The sequence below is a fragment of the Lycium ferocissimum genome, chromosome 9, assembly GCF_029784015.1.
Source record: "Lycium ferocissimum isolate CSIRO_LF1 chromosome 9, AGI_CSIRO_Lferr_CH_V1, whole genome shotgun sequence".
Classification (NCBI taxonomy): Eukaryota; Viridiplantae; Streptophyta; class Magnoliopsida; order Solanales; family Solanaceae; genus Lycium; species Lycium ferocissimum.
This window is the reverse complement of record NC_081350.1, coordinates 60,522,501-60,539,900: the sequence shown is the minus strand read 5'-3', so window position 1 is coordinate 60,539,900 and position 17,400 is coordinate 60,522,501. Positions and strand designations below refer to the sequence as shown.

At 36.5% G+C, this 17,400-nt stretch overlaps 3 protein-coding genes across 5 annotated transcripts; 1 reads left to right on the top strand and 2 right to left on the bottom strand.

The window, feature by feature from the left end:
- Positions 1-2,502: 2,502 nt before the first annotated feature.
- LOC132032129 (uncharacterized) lies at positions 2,503-3,288 on the bottom strand. The gene has a single exon (XM_059421915.1). The coding sequence runs from the start codon at positions 3,286-3,288 to the stop codon at positions 2,503-2,505; it is 786 nt and encodes a 261-aa protein (XP_059277898.1).
- A 2,633-nt stretch (positions 3,289-5,921) lies between these two features.
- On the top strand, positions 5,922-8,142 carry LOC132031419 (cationic amino acid transporter 8, vacuolar). Its single transcript, XM_059421383.1, has one exon. The coding sequence runs from the start codon at positions 6,130-6,132 to the stop codon at positions 7,933-7,935; it is 1,806 nt and encodes a 601-aa protein (XP_059277366.1). The 5' UTR covers positions 5,922-6,129; the 3' UTR covers positions 7,936-8,142.
- A 1,536-nt stretch (positions 8,143-9,678) lies between these two features.
- On the bottom strand, positions 9,679-15,766 carry LOC132031418 (interactor of constitutive active ROPs 4-like). 3 transcript variants are annotated; one of them, XM_059421382.1, is made up of 4 exons: positions 15,495-15,766; positions 12,259-12,374; positions 11,017-11,091; positions 9,679-10,914 (listed from the first exon to the last, which is right to left on the bottom strand). In XM_059421382.1, exons 3-4 carry the CDS (start codon positions 11,028-11,030, stop codon positions 9,924-9,926), a joined length of 1,005 nt encoding a protein of 334 aa, XP_059277365.1. In that variant the 5' UTR covers positions 11,031-11,091; positions 12,259-12,374; positions 15,495-15,766; the 3' UTR covers positions 9,679-9,923. The 3 variants fall into 3 exon arrangements, with proteins under 3 accessions (XP_059277365.1, XP_059277363.1, XP_059277364.1); XM_059421380.1 differs by lacking the exon at positions 15,495-15,766 and adding an exon at positions 12,584-13,524; XM_059421381.1 differs by lacking the exon at positions 15,495-15,766 and adding an exon at positions 12,645-13,524.
- Positions 15,767-17,400: the final 1,634 nt, after the last annotated feature.

The window sequence follows — 17,400 nt, the reverse complement described above, 5'->3', positions numbered from 1 at the left end:
TTGATCATGCATCCTATGTCTAGAAATCTTTTCCAACTGTTCTTCTTCTCTTTTATTTCTCTGAACAGAAACTGCTGAACCTTCTGTCCAATTCTCATGATCGTGGTCGTTTTACTTACCTCCTGTTGTCCCTACCCTCTTTGTTTCCCTTGTTGCATTCTTCTGTCACCGGACATTTGTATGTCTTTGCGTTGAACATGGATCCAGTAGTCATATTTGATTGCTCACCTTTTGCTTGAATGTTGCTTCCCTTTTGATACTCAATGCTCTATGTATTCACTTCCTGTCTCCTTTATGTCACTGAATGATTTTCCCTTTAAATCTGCCTGCTGTTCCTTGCTTGTATTCTCTTGATTAATCGTCACTGTCTGCATTGCCACTCTTCTCTTTGCTGTTGCTTTGTTACTTTTGTTATTTATCCTTTGCGTGTACACCATTTCAGCATGAGAATTTGTGCATTTTGAAAGTTTCAGCTAGTCTACTATGAACTGTAGCTGTTTTGTGGTTTGCTATGAAATGTTTCTACTTTGATAAAATAAATGCTACGTTTTGAGGAGAAATTAGTTGCCTACTGATTTGTTTTGAGATTATACTTTACAGGTTTAATCTTATTCACTTTACTAACCTTTTTCTTTCGTTTTTATGCATGAACATCGCATATGAGTCCGAGGGGACTCGCCATCTCCCGCATTTGACGTCGGGCCAAAGCCCAACGTGAACTCTTTTCCCCTGCCCAGTTCCAATCCGGTACCCAAAGAAAAATGTTGTTGGGCCGAGGCCCAAACGACAGAATGTATAAGGAAGAAACAATTATGGGCCAAAGTCCAAAGCGTGAACAGTGTCGCAGCAGTTGGACCTTAAATGGGCCAGGGCCAGATCCATTAAATTTCATTTTCTTTTCCTCTCCCTTATTTTTATTGTTATGTATTTTGCTTTATATGACTAACATCTCATCTTGTTTTGTTCCTTAACTTAGGTGAATTTTAGTAAATTAGTGGATTAGTTTTAGCATAACGGGTAGTTAATTTAAAAGAGAGCTAACAGTTAATTCATAGGTTTTATTCTTTCTTTAGTACATATACTACTTATTTTGTTTTATTAGTATAATTGATTTTCAAAATAACATGACTATACATTTTTGGCTAAAGAATTATAATTCACTCTTACTATCTTAAAAATTTCAAAATCGTCACTAACACATAAATATCAATCCGAGTCAACTTTATGAACATTATCTTTTGAGATTTATCCAACTATGATACTTTTAGCCGAATATAATTAAAGTTAATAAAAGGAAACTCATGTCCTTTGTATAAAATTTATGAAAAAAGAAATAATAGATTTTGTTTGCCTTGTCATATTAATACAACTTTCTCTAAAGCCTCATATTCGCTAAACTTATCGCCTATATGAAAACACTACATTTTTCAAATTCGCTTTTCATAACACTTTAAAGTCTTTTTCCATATAAATTATTATATTTTACAAGTCTTATTTTAAATAACATTATTACATCATTACATCTTACTTTAAAATTTTAGCAATATATTTATAAGTTATTTTCCAAAACATTCAAAATGTTACATTTATACCATTAGCCTAATTAAATTTAAGTCCGGTCGGTTAACCATTGTTAATGGAACTTAGAGGATGCCTAATACCTTCCCTCTAGGTTAGTTGAACCCGTACCTAGAATCATTTGGTTTCGTAGACTTTAAAATCAACTTTAGATAAATAACTTTAATAATTTTAGGTGCCCTAATTCACCGTAAATAATTAGGTGGCGACTCCTTAACTTTAATTAACCCCGGAATTACCCGGATGTTGTAAACTATTTTGACCCCGGTTAAAATAGGGTATGACACTTCCCCTATCTCCCCTCTTCTTTCCATCCCTTTTACTATTCTTAGTGCATTTTTTTTTTTTTTTGAATTGGGACCATGTGTTGATTGCTGTTTTTTCTATTCTTCATGGCTGTTTCCTCATTCTTTTGGTCGAAACTTTTTGTTGATTACCCTCCTTTTCCTGATTTGTTTGTTCTTCACAATTGATCTCCACAAATAGCTATTACCTTCTCGTTACGATACATGGCTTTTTTAGGAGATTTTATTTCACACTTTCTTCTGTCTTTCTCCTGTATGATTGAAATTGTTTCCTTGTTTTCCTTTAGAGCTTCCTCACTCTATATCACTTATACAGGCTGATTTCAGCCCCCAGCTCTTTTGAAGTTTTCCCTTATTATCATTCTTTCCATTTGTTTGTTCACTTTCGTCTTGACCATCTTGTTTTCCACCCTTTGACTGGTGGTTTTTCTTCTTGTTTCTCATAGTACCCTTTTTGTTGCTGATCAGGTAACCTCTTGAGTCTTTCCTTTCTCTTTATGATTTCTTTTGGTGCTACAGTTTTGAAAATCACTTTGCTTTTTTTCTTTGGCATTTTCTTGGTTTTCTTCTTTTTTTCCTTTTTCTCGAATCTCTTGCTAATGGTCTGTTCATTGTCCTTCTATGTCACAGCAATATTCTTTTCCCTTTGTTGAACAGTTTCAGGCTGTTTTTCCTCATTCTTATTATACATGTCACCAGGTATTGTTTCTTTCTCCTCTACTGTGTTGTTCTGCTTCTTTTCCTCCTCTTCATCCCTTTGTTTTTCAATGTTAGGAGCTCCATGTGGTTCCATGGTTTCTTGTACACGAGTAATAACATCTAGAGGGTTATTTTTTCTATCAATGGTCCTGCATTCCATCATATAGTGGCTTATTTTTCTACAGTGTCTACAATATTTAGGAACGCCCTCATATTCCAGTTTTTGATAAAAACCTCTAAGAGGAGCATTAGAGTCTTCCAATCCAATCCAAACTTGCTCAGGAAGGGTTTTCATTAGATTGACCTCAACTTTAATTTTTGCCATACTAGGTCTAGTGCAACTAGAAGTAGCAGAGTCAAGAGCAAGAGGGGTACCTATTGATTTCATCAAATGTTTGATATAGTGCCATGTATGGAGATGAAAAGGGAGTTGTGGGAGCAGGACCCATGCTAGAGCAACTGGAAGATCCTCCTTCGGTTTGAAATCCGACGACCATTTTTGCAACCACATTTGTTGTCCATCGATTTCCATAACTCTTCTAAACCAAACTGTTTTGAGGTCATCTTCATTTTTGAGTTTAATGACAACGTTGTTGCTATTAAAAACACCTATTTGAGCAGATCCTTTGAGCTTTATCATCTCTTTGAATTGTGATCGAATTCGGTCAAACCTCCCAACAATGGTGTATCTACATTCTTCAGCCATCATTCCATAATAATCCTTAAGATTGAAAATAACCGCAGGCACACCATTGTGGGTGGTGTGTTTTGGGTCAATTGAGTCTTTTGCTATAGAAATTGGGTTTAGGTAGAAATTGGGTTTAGGGTTGAAGTGCTAGGGGCAGTGATAGAGTTAGCATAAGTCAATTTGGTAGGAATTCCTCCCGGTGGAGCTGTCGTAGCAACCAGTGGAGGAGAAAACCCCACCGGACGCGCCGGATCAAAGCCTACCGGCGGCTCCAGCATCTTTGGAGCGTGTGGTGCACTTGCTGAGTTAATAGCCGTTGGAAATTAGTCGTTGTAGAAAGGAGGAGAGAGAAATCACATTCCCCTAATCATAGTTATTGATCTTGGTATAAGCCATGTTGGTTATGAAAGATTCTAAGCTTTTCATTTAGTGGCCGTTTAGCCATGAATATTTTCGACTTTTTCCAAGGAGTTGAATTTCGGAAATCATGTACTTAAAGTTGAATTTCGGAATTTGAAAAATACCAAAAAGTTGTTTTCATTTTTTTTTTACCTAAAATCACTCACATAAATTCAAAAACAACTCCAATGTTTATTCATGGCCAAACACAATTCAAATTTTTCACTTTGAAAATAAAAACTGTTGTTTCAAACACAAACAATTTCATAGCCAGACGGGGCCCTAAGTCAATTTTTCAATGTACCCTAAAAAAATAATCTATTCCTACAAAACGTGATACATCCGAGCAATTTTAAATTAAAAAAGAAAAGAACTGTCGGGTAAATCGTTCGTTCTTATTGTGCCAAACTGTCCGTCCAAATACGCTCTTGATAATTGGCTCCTTTACACTGCTAGTAGAGGAAAATGCATTATTGCTACACAACCATAGAATCAGCAAATTGATTCCGCAAAATTTGATCTTAATTCATACTCCTCCAGTTAAAAAAGAGTATCTATTTAGCTTTTATTTTTTGGTTCAAAAAGAGTGTTCACTTATTAAATAAAGAAAGAATTAACCATATTTTTTCAAATTTGCCTTTATTATGTGTTAAGCGATCAAATCTCAATACGTACTTAATTAGGGACATTTTAGTCAAATTATCTATTTTAGGAGTTAGTATTTCTTATGGGTGTGCAAATGGCTAAATAGACACTCTTTTTGAACCGGAGAGACTACACTCTTTACGACACTTGGACACACAATAATTACTCCCTTCGTCCCATATTATTTGTATACTTTTCTATTTTAAAAGTCAAACTATATAAATTTTGATCAACATTTTAAAATATATTTTTTCACCATATAATATGAGAAGAATTATAAACTGTAGTACTTTTTGTGTAGTTTATGAATATTTATATTATAATTTTAAAATATTAAAATGATCTAATCCAATTTAATTCTAAATATTATTCAACTTAACTCTAAAAAGCTAAACAAGACAACTAATATAAAACCGAGGGAGTACATAATATCCTAAATATCTCAAAACTCCCCTAAATTCCTTCAACAAAGCCACTATCATTCCATCTACATCTTCGGATTCACCAAAAACCCAACAACCCAAAAAGCGATTGAATGATTATATTGTTTTATTCTTAAAGCTTTAAATATTACGTTGAGTGTTTTTACTTTATTTTTAAATACGAAAAATATTAATATGAACAAGAATTCCATAATATTGAAAATTGCACCTCGATAATGGGTTACTCCCTCTGTCCCATAATAAGTGTCACCTTAGTCAAAAAAAATTATTCCATAATAAGTGTCGCCTTAGGAAATCAAGACATAAGTTGGCTAGTTTTTCCCAACTCTATCCCTAGACAAAAAATGATAAGTTAAAGTAACATCTAAATGATGATTGAAAAAATCACAAAGTAACTTGGTATTATTAGATTCTCAATGTCAAAAGGATTACTACTTGTGCATGCTCTAATCAAGAGAAAAAAAGTAAGTTGTCTTATTATATAGGGGCAATTTAGTAAACTTTACATTGCATTATTGATTTCTTAATATGCGTGTTTTTTACTAAGGTAATACTTATTATGGGACCAAGGGAGTATATACTTTAAAAATGAATTGAGGGGTCTTATTTTTCTAAAAATAGACCCCGAAAAAGGAGATGGAAACATCCATTAAAAAAAGGTACATTTTGCGTTTGTATTACTTTGTTACAAACATGCATAGTTTGATGATCCTATTGTCCAAAAAGATACAAAAATTATTTAGTGAATAATTTTACAACTTGAATGATCATGTTAACTTGCTCAAATCTGTGATGAAATTGACAAAATGAAGATGAACTTGAGTCGGTTTCTAGAGAGAGCAAGGAGAAAATATTATTTACTTCAGAAAATAAATTAGTCTTTACAAAATGAATGGGCCATCCTATATCTACTGACCCGACTAGAATACACAGAAATGTGGGCCTAACCCAATACAAATAAATGAATGTGTACAGAAATTTGTTTGTATCAAAATTAAGTGATGCCTTTGGTGTGTATTCTAAGAGATCATTTGAAGAATGGACTCAATAATTCTCTATTCGTGCTCAAGTCCCTTTGAGTACAGAATTACCTTTGTTAAGGAGTGTGGACTTCTATGTGCGAATCCAAATTTAATTGAGCTCCAAGAGTTGGAAACAAAAAATAAAAAAAATTCTCTATGGGTGCAAAACGTGTTACAAGGACTGTCGTGTATACCCTTGCTCTTATTATTAATCATGCCACTCTATCAGTCCAAATACAACTATGATAATGAACCAATGAACAATTGCATTCCAAGTATCAGTATCTAAAATTTCCCCTAAATTCTTGGGATTCTACCAAAAAATACTTTCCTTTTTCAGCTATTCTATTATGACAATTCAAGAATATCCTCACCATCTCAAAACTCCACTAAATGCTTCAACAATGGAAGATTCACCAAAACCCCAAAAACAATACTGGCGTTTCAGTAAACAGGATTTCTTCCCAGAACCATCTTTCCACAATTTCTCAACATACAAACACGCCCTTACCCAAACCCCGACCCGAATCAAGAACCGGGTTTTTTCCCGGTCCACAGAATCATCTGAACTAATCCAACTCAAAAAAGAATCAGAAAATGAAATGAAACAATGCCTTACATGGTGGGACTTAATTTGGCTCGGGTTCGGGTCAGTAGTCGGGTCGGGTATTTTTAGCATAACGGGTCAAGAAACCAGACTTAATGCTGGTCCTGGTATAATTTTATCATATGCTATGTCTGGTTTTTCTGCTTTGCTTTCTGTGTTTTGTTACACTGAATTTGCTGTTGATATACCAATAGCTGGTGGTTCTTTTTCATTTTTAAGAATAGAATTAGGTGATTTTGTTGCATTTATAGCTGCTGGTAATATATTATTAGAAGCTATTGTTGGTGCTGCTGGTTTAGGACGTTCTTGGTCATCATATTTTGCTAGTATTATTAGTAAAGATGCTGACTTTTTAAGAATCAAGATTGGTTTTTTAGCTGATGGTTTTAATTTATTAGACCCTTTAGCTGTTTTAGTACTTGTATTAGCTAATGGGGTTGCTATGACTGGTACAAGAAATACATCTATTTTGAATATGGTAAGTTCTATAGTTAGTGCTGGTGTTATTTTGTTTATTATAGTTGTGGGGTTTATTCATGGGAAGAGTGAGAATTTGGTACCTTTTTTCCCTTTTGGTGCTGGTGGTGTATTTAGAGCTGCAGCTGTTGTGTATTGGTCGTATACGGGTTTTGATATGGTTGCTAATTTGGCTGAAGAGACTAAGAAACCGTCGAGGGATATACCGTTGGGGTTAGTAGGGTCGATGTCGGTGATATCTGTTGTTTATTGTTTGATGGCGTTGGCATTGACGATGATGGTTAAGTATACCGAAGTGGATGTGAATGCTGCGTATTCGGTTGCGTTTGAGGGGATTGGTATGAATTGGGCTAAGTATTTGGTGGGGATTTGTGCACTTAAGGGAATGACTACGAGTATGCTTGTTGGGTCGATGGGGCAATCTCGATACACGACTCAGATTGCGAGAGCACATATGATTCCACCGTGGTTCGCTTTGGTTCACCCGAAAACAGGGACGCCAATTTACGCTACTCTTTTGACGACTATAACTAGTTGCGTTCTCGCTTTGTTCACGAGCTTGGATGTCTTGTCTAGCGTGTTCTCGTTTAGTACGCTTTCCATTTTCATGCTTATGGCTGTTGCGTTGCTCGTTAGACGATACTACGTTACGGATGTTACTTTGAAGTACGATTTGGTCAAATTTCTTCTGTGCTTGTTCGTGGTAATTGGTTCGTCAATTGGGGCAACGGTTCTTTGGAGTATGAACGAAAAAGTTTGGGTCGGGTATACTGTAACTGGTGGTTTTTGGTTGTTGGGCACTTTAGGGATGGCAATACTTCCAAAACAAAGACATCCTAAAGTTTGGGGTGTGCCACTTGTTCCATGGATACCGTCATTGTCAATTGGGATGAATATATTTTTGATAGGTTCCTTGGGTAAGGCGGCGTTTTATCGGTTCATCATATGCAGTGCTGTAATGCTAATTTACTACGTACTTGTTGGTGTCCATGCAACATATGATATGGCTCATCCCGATAAACAGGAGTCCGTTATTGAAGAGGGGAATGAAAGTTCCAATCAAGTGTCATAGTTGGTATGATGCTTTAGACTGCTCCATGAACTTTGCACTTATTTGGTTTTAGGTTCTTGGAATTGTATGTTGTATAGCTAATGAACTGAATGACATCAAATTGATAGTTGATAAAAAAGATTCCAGATGTTGTTCCAATTATGTTACCTGTATCCTTTGTGTATTTATCCGCTTTTCATCCAATCATATGGCTGGTAGATGTGTTCAGACAGTGTCTAATTAATCTTAGTGCTGCTTCAAAATCAATATGGGACTGGATAAGATTCGGTAAACTGAATCTATAACTTATTGGCCAACTACTATTTGTGCTTCTAATATACGGTATGCTTGGAAATGTGACATAATGAGGTATAAAATATCTAAAATGTTGATAATGGCAAAGTTCTAAAGTATTGCTATGCGAAAATTGGCTTTATAAGTTGGACAAGCAATTTTGTCTTTACATTCTCTATCTTTCGTATTTTACCCAATTTGATTTATCGTTGTGCAATACCATATGCATTACAAGATTCTTCCTTTGCGTTTTATAGTTGTCATAGAGTGCTATTTGCTGCTAACCTTTGATGCAAAATTTGACCATAACTCATGAAAGTTTTTAGCTGATTCGAAGTTACAGTAGTGCAAATGGTAATGCTAAAAGAAAAAGAAGGTACTAGAATAGCTCGTATCTGTCTCTATTAAAGTCTTGTCTGTTTTAGTATATTCCATTACGACAGTTGTAGGACACTTACCGTTGCTAGGTGGTTGAGTGGTAGTATATCATGTATGAGTACTGTGAAACAAGATAAACACATCTAATGGTGTGACCTAGTGGTCAATAAATTGGGTGAAAATTGCGGGAGACCAAGGTTCAAATCTTAGGTGATTTCTTCCTATCTGCCTAAGTCTTGATGGTCAAAGTTACCCGATACTTGTATTACTGGGAGGGTAGCGGATACTTGGTTGAATAATTGAGGTGAGCACAAGCTGATACATCATTTTTCGAAAAGGAAAAAAAAGAAAAAAGAAATCCATTAAGCTCTATTGTGGGTGAAAAAGAAATACTTCTGCTAGTTCATTTCAATGGAGTAAATTCTGGATTGGAACTTCAAGATTTTGGTCTTAGAAACTTTCAGGAATATAGTTATCTTCCTTTGTAGTATGTGCTTCTGTTGAAAGGTCTAAAATTCATGCGATGCCATATTCCATATAAACTGTTTCTTGATTGTTTTATGAGGATACTTTCTACTAGATAATAACTGTTCATCCATGATTTATATAGTAGATCATTCATCTACTACATTTTGTGAAAATGATGAACGACTAAGCCAGATCTACACCAATTTGCCAGTAGGCATCACTGTCGAACCTCGTGAGATCTTTTTTTTTTGGGGGGGGGGGGGTGAAAAGCATCCAACATTTCTTCTTGCTAAGAAAATACCTGCTTTTGCACGTGAGAAGTAGGCACATATGTGTGTATATTTTGTGTATGTAAATAATAAAGAGTACTATTTGCATGTGTATAGTAGCAGAAATGCAGAATATACCATATTGCTGATCATCAGATGTTGGTATTTCTGGAGATGAAATGCTCATCTTCCACCACATACAAAAAAACATCAGATGTTGGATTCAATTACTCCTAAATGACAGGTCTCCAGTCTCCTTCATCAATCTAGGCTAGGGAGAAACGAGAAAAAACTAACCTAGAAATTTAAATACAGCATATTATATTGGTTAGATGTCATGAAGAAGATTCAAAAATTAGCCAAGAAAATTGAAATGGTGAGTAACCATTTTTGCTAGAAGTATTTTTGTGTTTTCGGGAATACAGTCAAATCTCCCTATAACAACATCGTTTGTTTTGATAATTTTTTTGTTGCTATAGCGAAATCTTTGTTATAGAGAACATATAATACAACATAACATGAAAGATCGGTTCCACAGAAAACGTGGTTGTTATAGTGAAATGTTGTTATAGAGGATGACTATTGTAGAGAAGTCTTGACTTATTTCTGGCCCTTCTTCCTCCACAGGTCTCCGAACTTCTTAATACCGGAGCCTTTTCTCTTCACATGTCCAAAACCATCGTCGGAGTCATCGATAGGACCTGGTGAACCCATGTAACAACCATATCCTCCAACTGTTGGTTCAAATATATTACCGTAACGCTTATAATCCATTGATCCACACCTCTCAGAAAGCCGCCTTCTCTCATTTATCTCCACTTCCCCTGCCAGCACGGCTGCTGCAGCATCTGCAGCTTTCCTCCATTGTTCTGTTTGAACTCGGAGTTTCTTCATCTCACTTTCTAATTCCTCCTTTTCCTTCTCGGTGACTGTGAGCTTCTCGTTTATTTTTGAAGTGTCGTTCTTGGTTGTTTCAAGTTCTTGAGTAACTTGGTTGAACTTGAGGTTCATTTCCTCTGTTTTTGCTTTAGCGGATGAGATTTCCAGAGTCTTTTCGTTTAGTTCCTTCTTCAGGTTCTCATTTTCTTGGAAATATACTTGAAACTCTTTTTCTTTCTCTTCCAACTTTGCTTTCAACAAGCTTATTTCTTCATTCTTCAAAGCCATCTCCTCATGTGATGGTTTCTCTGGTTCAACAGGTGATAAAGTTGTGATCTTTTGCTTATCTTCATTAATGGGCTGGCTAATTTCACCATTTGGGACTTCAAAAACATCAACTTCTTGGATTTCCTCAGGCTCCGGGACAGTAGATTTCTTGGTTTTCTCAAGCTGTTCTTGAGCTGCTTTTTTTGCTGTTTCAACTGATTCTAACTGGTCCTTAAGATCTTTGAGCTCTTCTTGTGCTTGCCCAAGTTGGGTATCCAAATCTGCAATTCTTGTACCAAGTTTCCTTTGATTTTGTTGATCAGATTGAGCGCCTCGTGGAGATTTACGATCTCCTACTTTAGGACTTCTCTTATCAGAATCAGAGCTTAATGTTCTGAGTAGCGAAGGGACTCGAGGTGATTGCCTTTGAGGCATGTCTGATCCTCTATTTGACATGAAACGGAAAACTTTGCTGTCAAAAACAATGAATTGAAAAAAATCCCTATGTTACTTAGTTGGGGTGATTCGAATGGTTCCCAGAACTCACCTTAATCTTGGCATTTCAGCTTCTTAATAAAAGAGTTTATATGAACAAAGGTTCCAACAACTTTAGTCTTGGTCTCTGTAAACAATGAAAAGGTGGAAATGTTTGTTTGTTAATGATAAAGGGAAGATTTCTATGCTTAAAGAAGACACATAAACAAACCATAGATACTGGTGAAGGTGAAGCATGCTTCTAGAACAGAGCAAAAGCAATTTTTCCTGTCCACTTTTCCCCCATGCATATGTCAATATCATTAAAATATATCCAACATTATATCCCCAGTTTTCCTGGGGGTACCTTTGTAATATTACAGGAGTTCTATCCACCATTGGCATTTGGCAACTATTTATGGGTGTGTGGCTAAATAAAATCTCACTAGAGACAAGATTTTATTCCCATCCGTTTGTCTTGGTAAACAAGTACCTAGTGGAATAGTCGATGTGCATACAAGAAGGTCCGACACCATCATTAGAAAGAATGGTGGTGTTGTACGCTCAAAAATGCATACTAAAAAGGAGTTCCAGAAACCAAAATGCTAGAATATCCCCAGTTCAGTTTAGCAATTGATTTGTGAAATTTAAGAAGAAAATGTAAACATTAGGAGAGAATCTTGAATCTATTACTAGTTCACAGCCATATTTTCTCTTTAGAGTGTATTCGGATGGAGGAAAATGTTCTTGAAAAATGTTGTCCAATTTTTCTCTGTTGGGTTGTTTTTTAGGAAAACAAGTTTCTTTAAAAAGAGGAAAATGATTTTCCTAGTCCCACTAGGGAAAACAAGTTCCATAAGTGCCATTTGAAGCTAGTGTCTCCTCCTCACCCCCACCCCCACCCCTTGACCATCCCTCCTTCTTCCACCCCCGTCCCATATATATATATATATATATATATATATATATATATATATATATATATATATATATATATATACACACACACACACACACACACTCACTGGACAATACTTTTTATTTACTTACCAAACACTAGAAAATAAGTAAGAAATTCACTTATTTTTAAGAAAACATTTTCTTCCGTACCGAACACACCCTTAGTGATCTTCGATGATTAGCACAATTACATTCACTATGATGAATAAGGTGCAAGACTTTGTGAGTAGGTATCTGGAATTTTGGCTATTCTGACACTAAATTCAACCTTCCTTTATTTAGTTTTACAGGAAGGCATAGCAGCAGAAAATGACAAATCAAGAAAAAGAAAATATATATATATAAGTGAACTTACCTGGGATGTTTGTTTACTATAGATGTTCAGCGAAACTCCAAATTCTTCTCCTAAGATGCAACTTTTTCTTCTTTTTATTCCTTTTGTTAATACTATAGCAATAAAGAAACACCTATCTGAAAAGAAAAAAGAATCAACAAAAAAGGCTTTTGATAATTGAAAGTTAGTCTGTGAATGAAGGCAATGCTATATAAAAGCCTTCTTTTCTGAAACAGGATAAAGCAGGCTGTGGAATGTTGCAGTGGCAATACTTAAAGCAAGTTTAGGACAGATTTAAGATTTGAAATTGAATTTTTGAAGTTTGAATTAATGAAAGTGCAAGTACCTGTGTGTATAATTATAATAGGACAAGAGGGTTATTTGAACGTTGAAGGCAGGGAACTCACTATAAAATATGTGTTCTTGGGGAACCAAGTTCGAAAAGTCTTTCTTATTCATTTGCTCTTTCAAAGCCATTTTCTTGTTGACCTGTCTCTCTCCCTCTGTCTAAGAGCTTATGGATAATAGTGCAGGCATTTAACATTTGAATTTTTCCCTGTAAAAGAATCATCTGTGTTGGACTTTGAACCATGAAATAAAGGGACCATATGTCCTATTTGGTGTAATGTAAGATTTGTAAGTTGTTACTTTCCCCATAGCTGAGAAGAGTGAACATTTTGGAAGGGTTTTCCCTCCACTTTAATATTTAACAGATTGGTACTGTTGCGCCCCAGAGTTTGGGGCATGGCCAAGTGCATCCCTGATGGGCTGCATGAGTGTCAGCACGAGGCGGCTGTGCTGACACTGGACTAAAGTAGGCAATTGGGCAAAGGGGCATGGCAAGAGGCAACAACCACCTAGAGATGTTGCATGACATAGGCCATGAGTGCCAAAGATGTTTGACAAGGACTTGGGAGAAGCCCAAGGACTACCCCTGGGCTCGGCCACGTACGGCAACGAATGTCAGCGTCGTGCGTTCTGGAGCTAAAATTGGAATCTAGGGATTTCAGGTTAAAGCCTTGTTCCTAGAAGGGCCTTGTATATGCTCACCAAGTTTGGGGTCATTTGGCGTTGGTTTACCCAAGGGCTTGACTTAGCCAAGGAAGCAGTGGCATTGTCGTAATTAGCTGAAGCTTCCGAAGGCTATAACTCGTTCCATGATTATGGGAATGGGATGAAACTTCATGGAGGTGTGAAGGAAGTCAAGAGGAGTAATTGAGAACAAGAGGCACCTCATTTGGAGTTCGGATGAGTGAGAAACACCCATTGCGATTCTCTGGCAAAAACATGTCTACTGGGGTCAGTTGGGTATTTTTCTTTAGAGCATATATAAGGGGGGTATACATGGTGACGGCCCTACCCATCTCTCGGTGTGTTGACATTGGGCCGCACGAGTGTGCGCCTTCGGGGACAACCTCGAGGGCTTGCCTTGGCACCTCGAATAAGTGTGAAAGGTACTCCGTATGAGTTTGGGAGCTGTGGATGGCGTGTGGCCTCGGGCCAGCGTTGGGCGCCCCAAGGTAGTCGGAGGCTTGATTTATGGGACGATTATGCCCCGCGAGCTGATCTTGTGATGGAATGAGACCTCCGTGCCGAATGAGTGATCGAGGGACTCTTTCAAGAGCCTCGTGAGCTAACTTGTGAGCTCGGCTAGGGTTCAGCCATGCGAGCAAGGGTTCGTTAGCCTAGAAGTGTAGTCGTGGGGCGACGGCCCGCAGCATGTAGAAGAATACGTATTGTCGCGTGGGCTATATTTGGCTAGGTCGTAAGACAACCGAAAGGATGGTATGAAAGACGCACTTTTGACTGAGCCCGAGATTGGATTTTGCCTACAGAGCGAAGGCCGAGCGAGGGCGCGCGCGTGAACGAAGTGAGTGTCAAGCTCAAGGATAGGACTGTGCACGCGATAGCTATGCTCAGGTCCAGGTGAGGGACTAGTATGTCCGTAGCCAAACCTAGATGTGCGCATGGACGAGATCCAGCAGATGGGAATGCGCCACAAGAGTATGCTAGTATGTCAGTCGACATTAATCGGGCGGCACAACTGAAGCGAGCCTCGCGGCCGAGCTTCGCATGGCATTGGATCGTGCCTAGAAACCTGGGAAATAAGATAGGCTGGCTTGTAGTCATGATGGACTATGAGCGCCTCACGGGCGTTTGTGTGCCGCTGACGCCCGAAAAAGTTGAGCCCGTGACAGGTAAGATTCATTTTGAAGTAGTTCCTAAAATGTACATACCATTTTATTTGCAAACACTGGAGGAACTATTAAAATTCTAATGTTATGAAAAATTGTTTTCTTAACTCCTTTCTCAGTGAAAAGATACGCTACCTTGTTCTGTTCCCTATAATTTTGCTTTACTTTTGATAGTGACCTACATTCAGAGATAATAATTTTGTAAAAGATATGACCATGTTTGTAACAAGCAATAAGGGACATCGAAAATATGTCCATTCCCAATGGGTAGTTCCAATTCTAGAAGAAAAAAAGTCAAAATAGCCATAAGATTTGAACCTTCACCTCACTTAATAGAGGTGCACCAATGATCATTGTGCCATATGACACTTAAGCTTGAGTGCATACATGTATATTCAAGTACTTTAAAGAAATATAACATCATTATACATGATTTAAGGAGAAGAGCATAAGTTCCGTGCCCTCCACATAGATACACCCTTGATTTCCCCCCTCCCCCTCTCTTTCCCGGTATTTTATTAGTGTAACGACATCATTAAGTAAAGGTGTAATACATCGACAACCCTTTGGACTTGACAATATATTTCATTTAGATACTTGAATTACTGTCTGTTTCAATTTAGCACCCGAATACGTGAAAAATTACCTTATCAAGAACTTCGGGCTCAAATTTTGGAAACACATATGCACATGTTCTCGAGCGTATATTACGTAGATATCCTAATCACTTAAAATAATTCACCTCAACGACGACGACAACAACAACAACAACAACAACAACGACAACATACCTAGGAGTCCCACAAGTGGGGTCTGGGGAGGGTAGAGTTACACAGACCTTACCCCTACCTTGAGAGGTAGATAGGTTGCTTCTCCTAGATCCTCCGCTCAAGAACAACAACTCAAAATAGGTCAGAAAAAGAAATAATGGAAGTGAAGAAGCCATGTCAAAGCATTTGAAAAAAGTTACAGTAACTACAAGAAGTACAAGAAACAACGGAGAATAACAAACATCGAAGGACAAGAAACTGTAGGGATCTAGTAGCTCAGTTGGTTGGCTACCTGAATTTTCACCTTGTTGGTGAGGGTTCGAATCCCCACGTTGTAATCCCCTTCCCCATTTCCACTTCCCCTACCCTCTATGTAATAAAAAAAAAATTAAAAAGAAAAAAAATCGAAGAACAAGAAACTCCATGAGTATTACTACAACTACTACTATGAGTGGATAAGCGAGACTTAAGATATGTCGCCTCCTTTAATTATAAAAATTAGCTCAATAAGTCATAAAACCATAGGCCTGTTCCAAGTGAAGCTGACATGTATAGAGGAGGTTACATATTTTATATGGTTAACTTATCTATGCAATGAATACATGTAAACACGCACAAATTTTTTTCCAGAATTTGAGCTGAAAATACCTAATAAGAATACTTTATCATGTGTTCAAGTGTTCAATTGAAACATATCGTACTTCAAGTATCTAAATAAAATATACTGACAAATTTAAGGATAGTCAAGGTATTCTACCTTAAATAAATAAAAGAATATATTCTTTTTAATAATTTAAACTTTTAAAGGAGAGGATCATATAATGTCATCAGTTTTTGAATATTAAACTTAAACCAGAGACACTAGTTCATAGGGTTGACCGTTATGGACCTCCGAAGTATTGCGAGTGACTTGTTTTGTGTCCATTATAGTATTGTCGTGGTAATAATTTATTCTATTTCGGTACTTGCATCAAACAATATTGACTTACTACGGTCATGGTGGATGCAATATATATAGAGTTAACAAGTTCAACTGAATTCAGTATTTGCAACACATTGTATAGATATATTATTGAAAGATCATTAAAATTCTAAAAATTATTAAATTTTGAACTCATAATTTCAAAGTGTAAATGGTTTAGTGACATCACCTAAAGATGAAGTACTCATTAACTTTAAATTTTAGATCGGCTTTTGACTATAGTTGAACAGCTTAATGTCGAGAGAATATATATTAATTAATCATAATTAATTGATAAATGTTTTTGCACAAACACATATCATATATTCATTGAGGGTAAGTAAGTTTTTACGATATTCTTCCTATGTGCCATCCCCATTAATATTTGGGCATTTTGTGGGTGGGGGTTAATCAATTTTGCGAATATAAGATTGGATGGACAATATTCTGCGAATATAAGATTGGATGGACAATATTCTGAGTACCACACCACAAGTCTACAACTACTAGAATTTATATTTGATAGTACTAGATCTGAAAGTAGTACAGTGATGGTGTGTCACCAACAAGAAATTTGGGCTTCTCGATTTCCATGGAATAGGGACATCAATCACTATATTAGTACATACTACATAGTAAAAAGTCACCCAACAAGGAATTAATTTGGCCTTATCAGGAAATGAAGAGATCATAGTATTAGTAGTACGTCAACGTCAGCGACGAGAATTACAATGTGGATTTGATTTTTCGTTAGGTTTTGGAAATAAGCTTTCGGACTTTTTAGGTTAATTTTTGAGCCACTATTATTTTGGAAACTATTTGTATTAACTTTTGTAAAAGCTTACTAATTTAAGATTGTTTTAAGAAAAAGATATTTTGTTATGCTTTTTCTTACTCCATAAGGTTAAAATTATCTACAACAATACGTTTATAACATACTATTGCCGGTTAATTAAAACAAACAAACAACAACAACATCAACAACATACCCAATGTAATCCGTAAAGAAATGGATGAGATTAACTTAACCTCAAAAGCTAGTTCGATTAAGTGGTAGGGATTGCCTAAGCCATATTAAAGATATCACCCAATCCTTAAATGTATTGCAGTGGTAGTAATTTATTCTATTTCGGTATTTGCATCAAACAATATATTAACTTACTACGGTCAGTGGTGGATGCAATATAGAGTTAACAAGTTCAACTGAATTCAGTATGTTCAACACATTGTATAGATA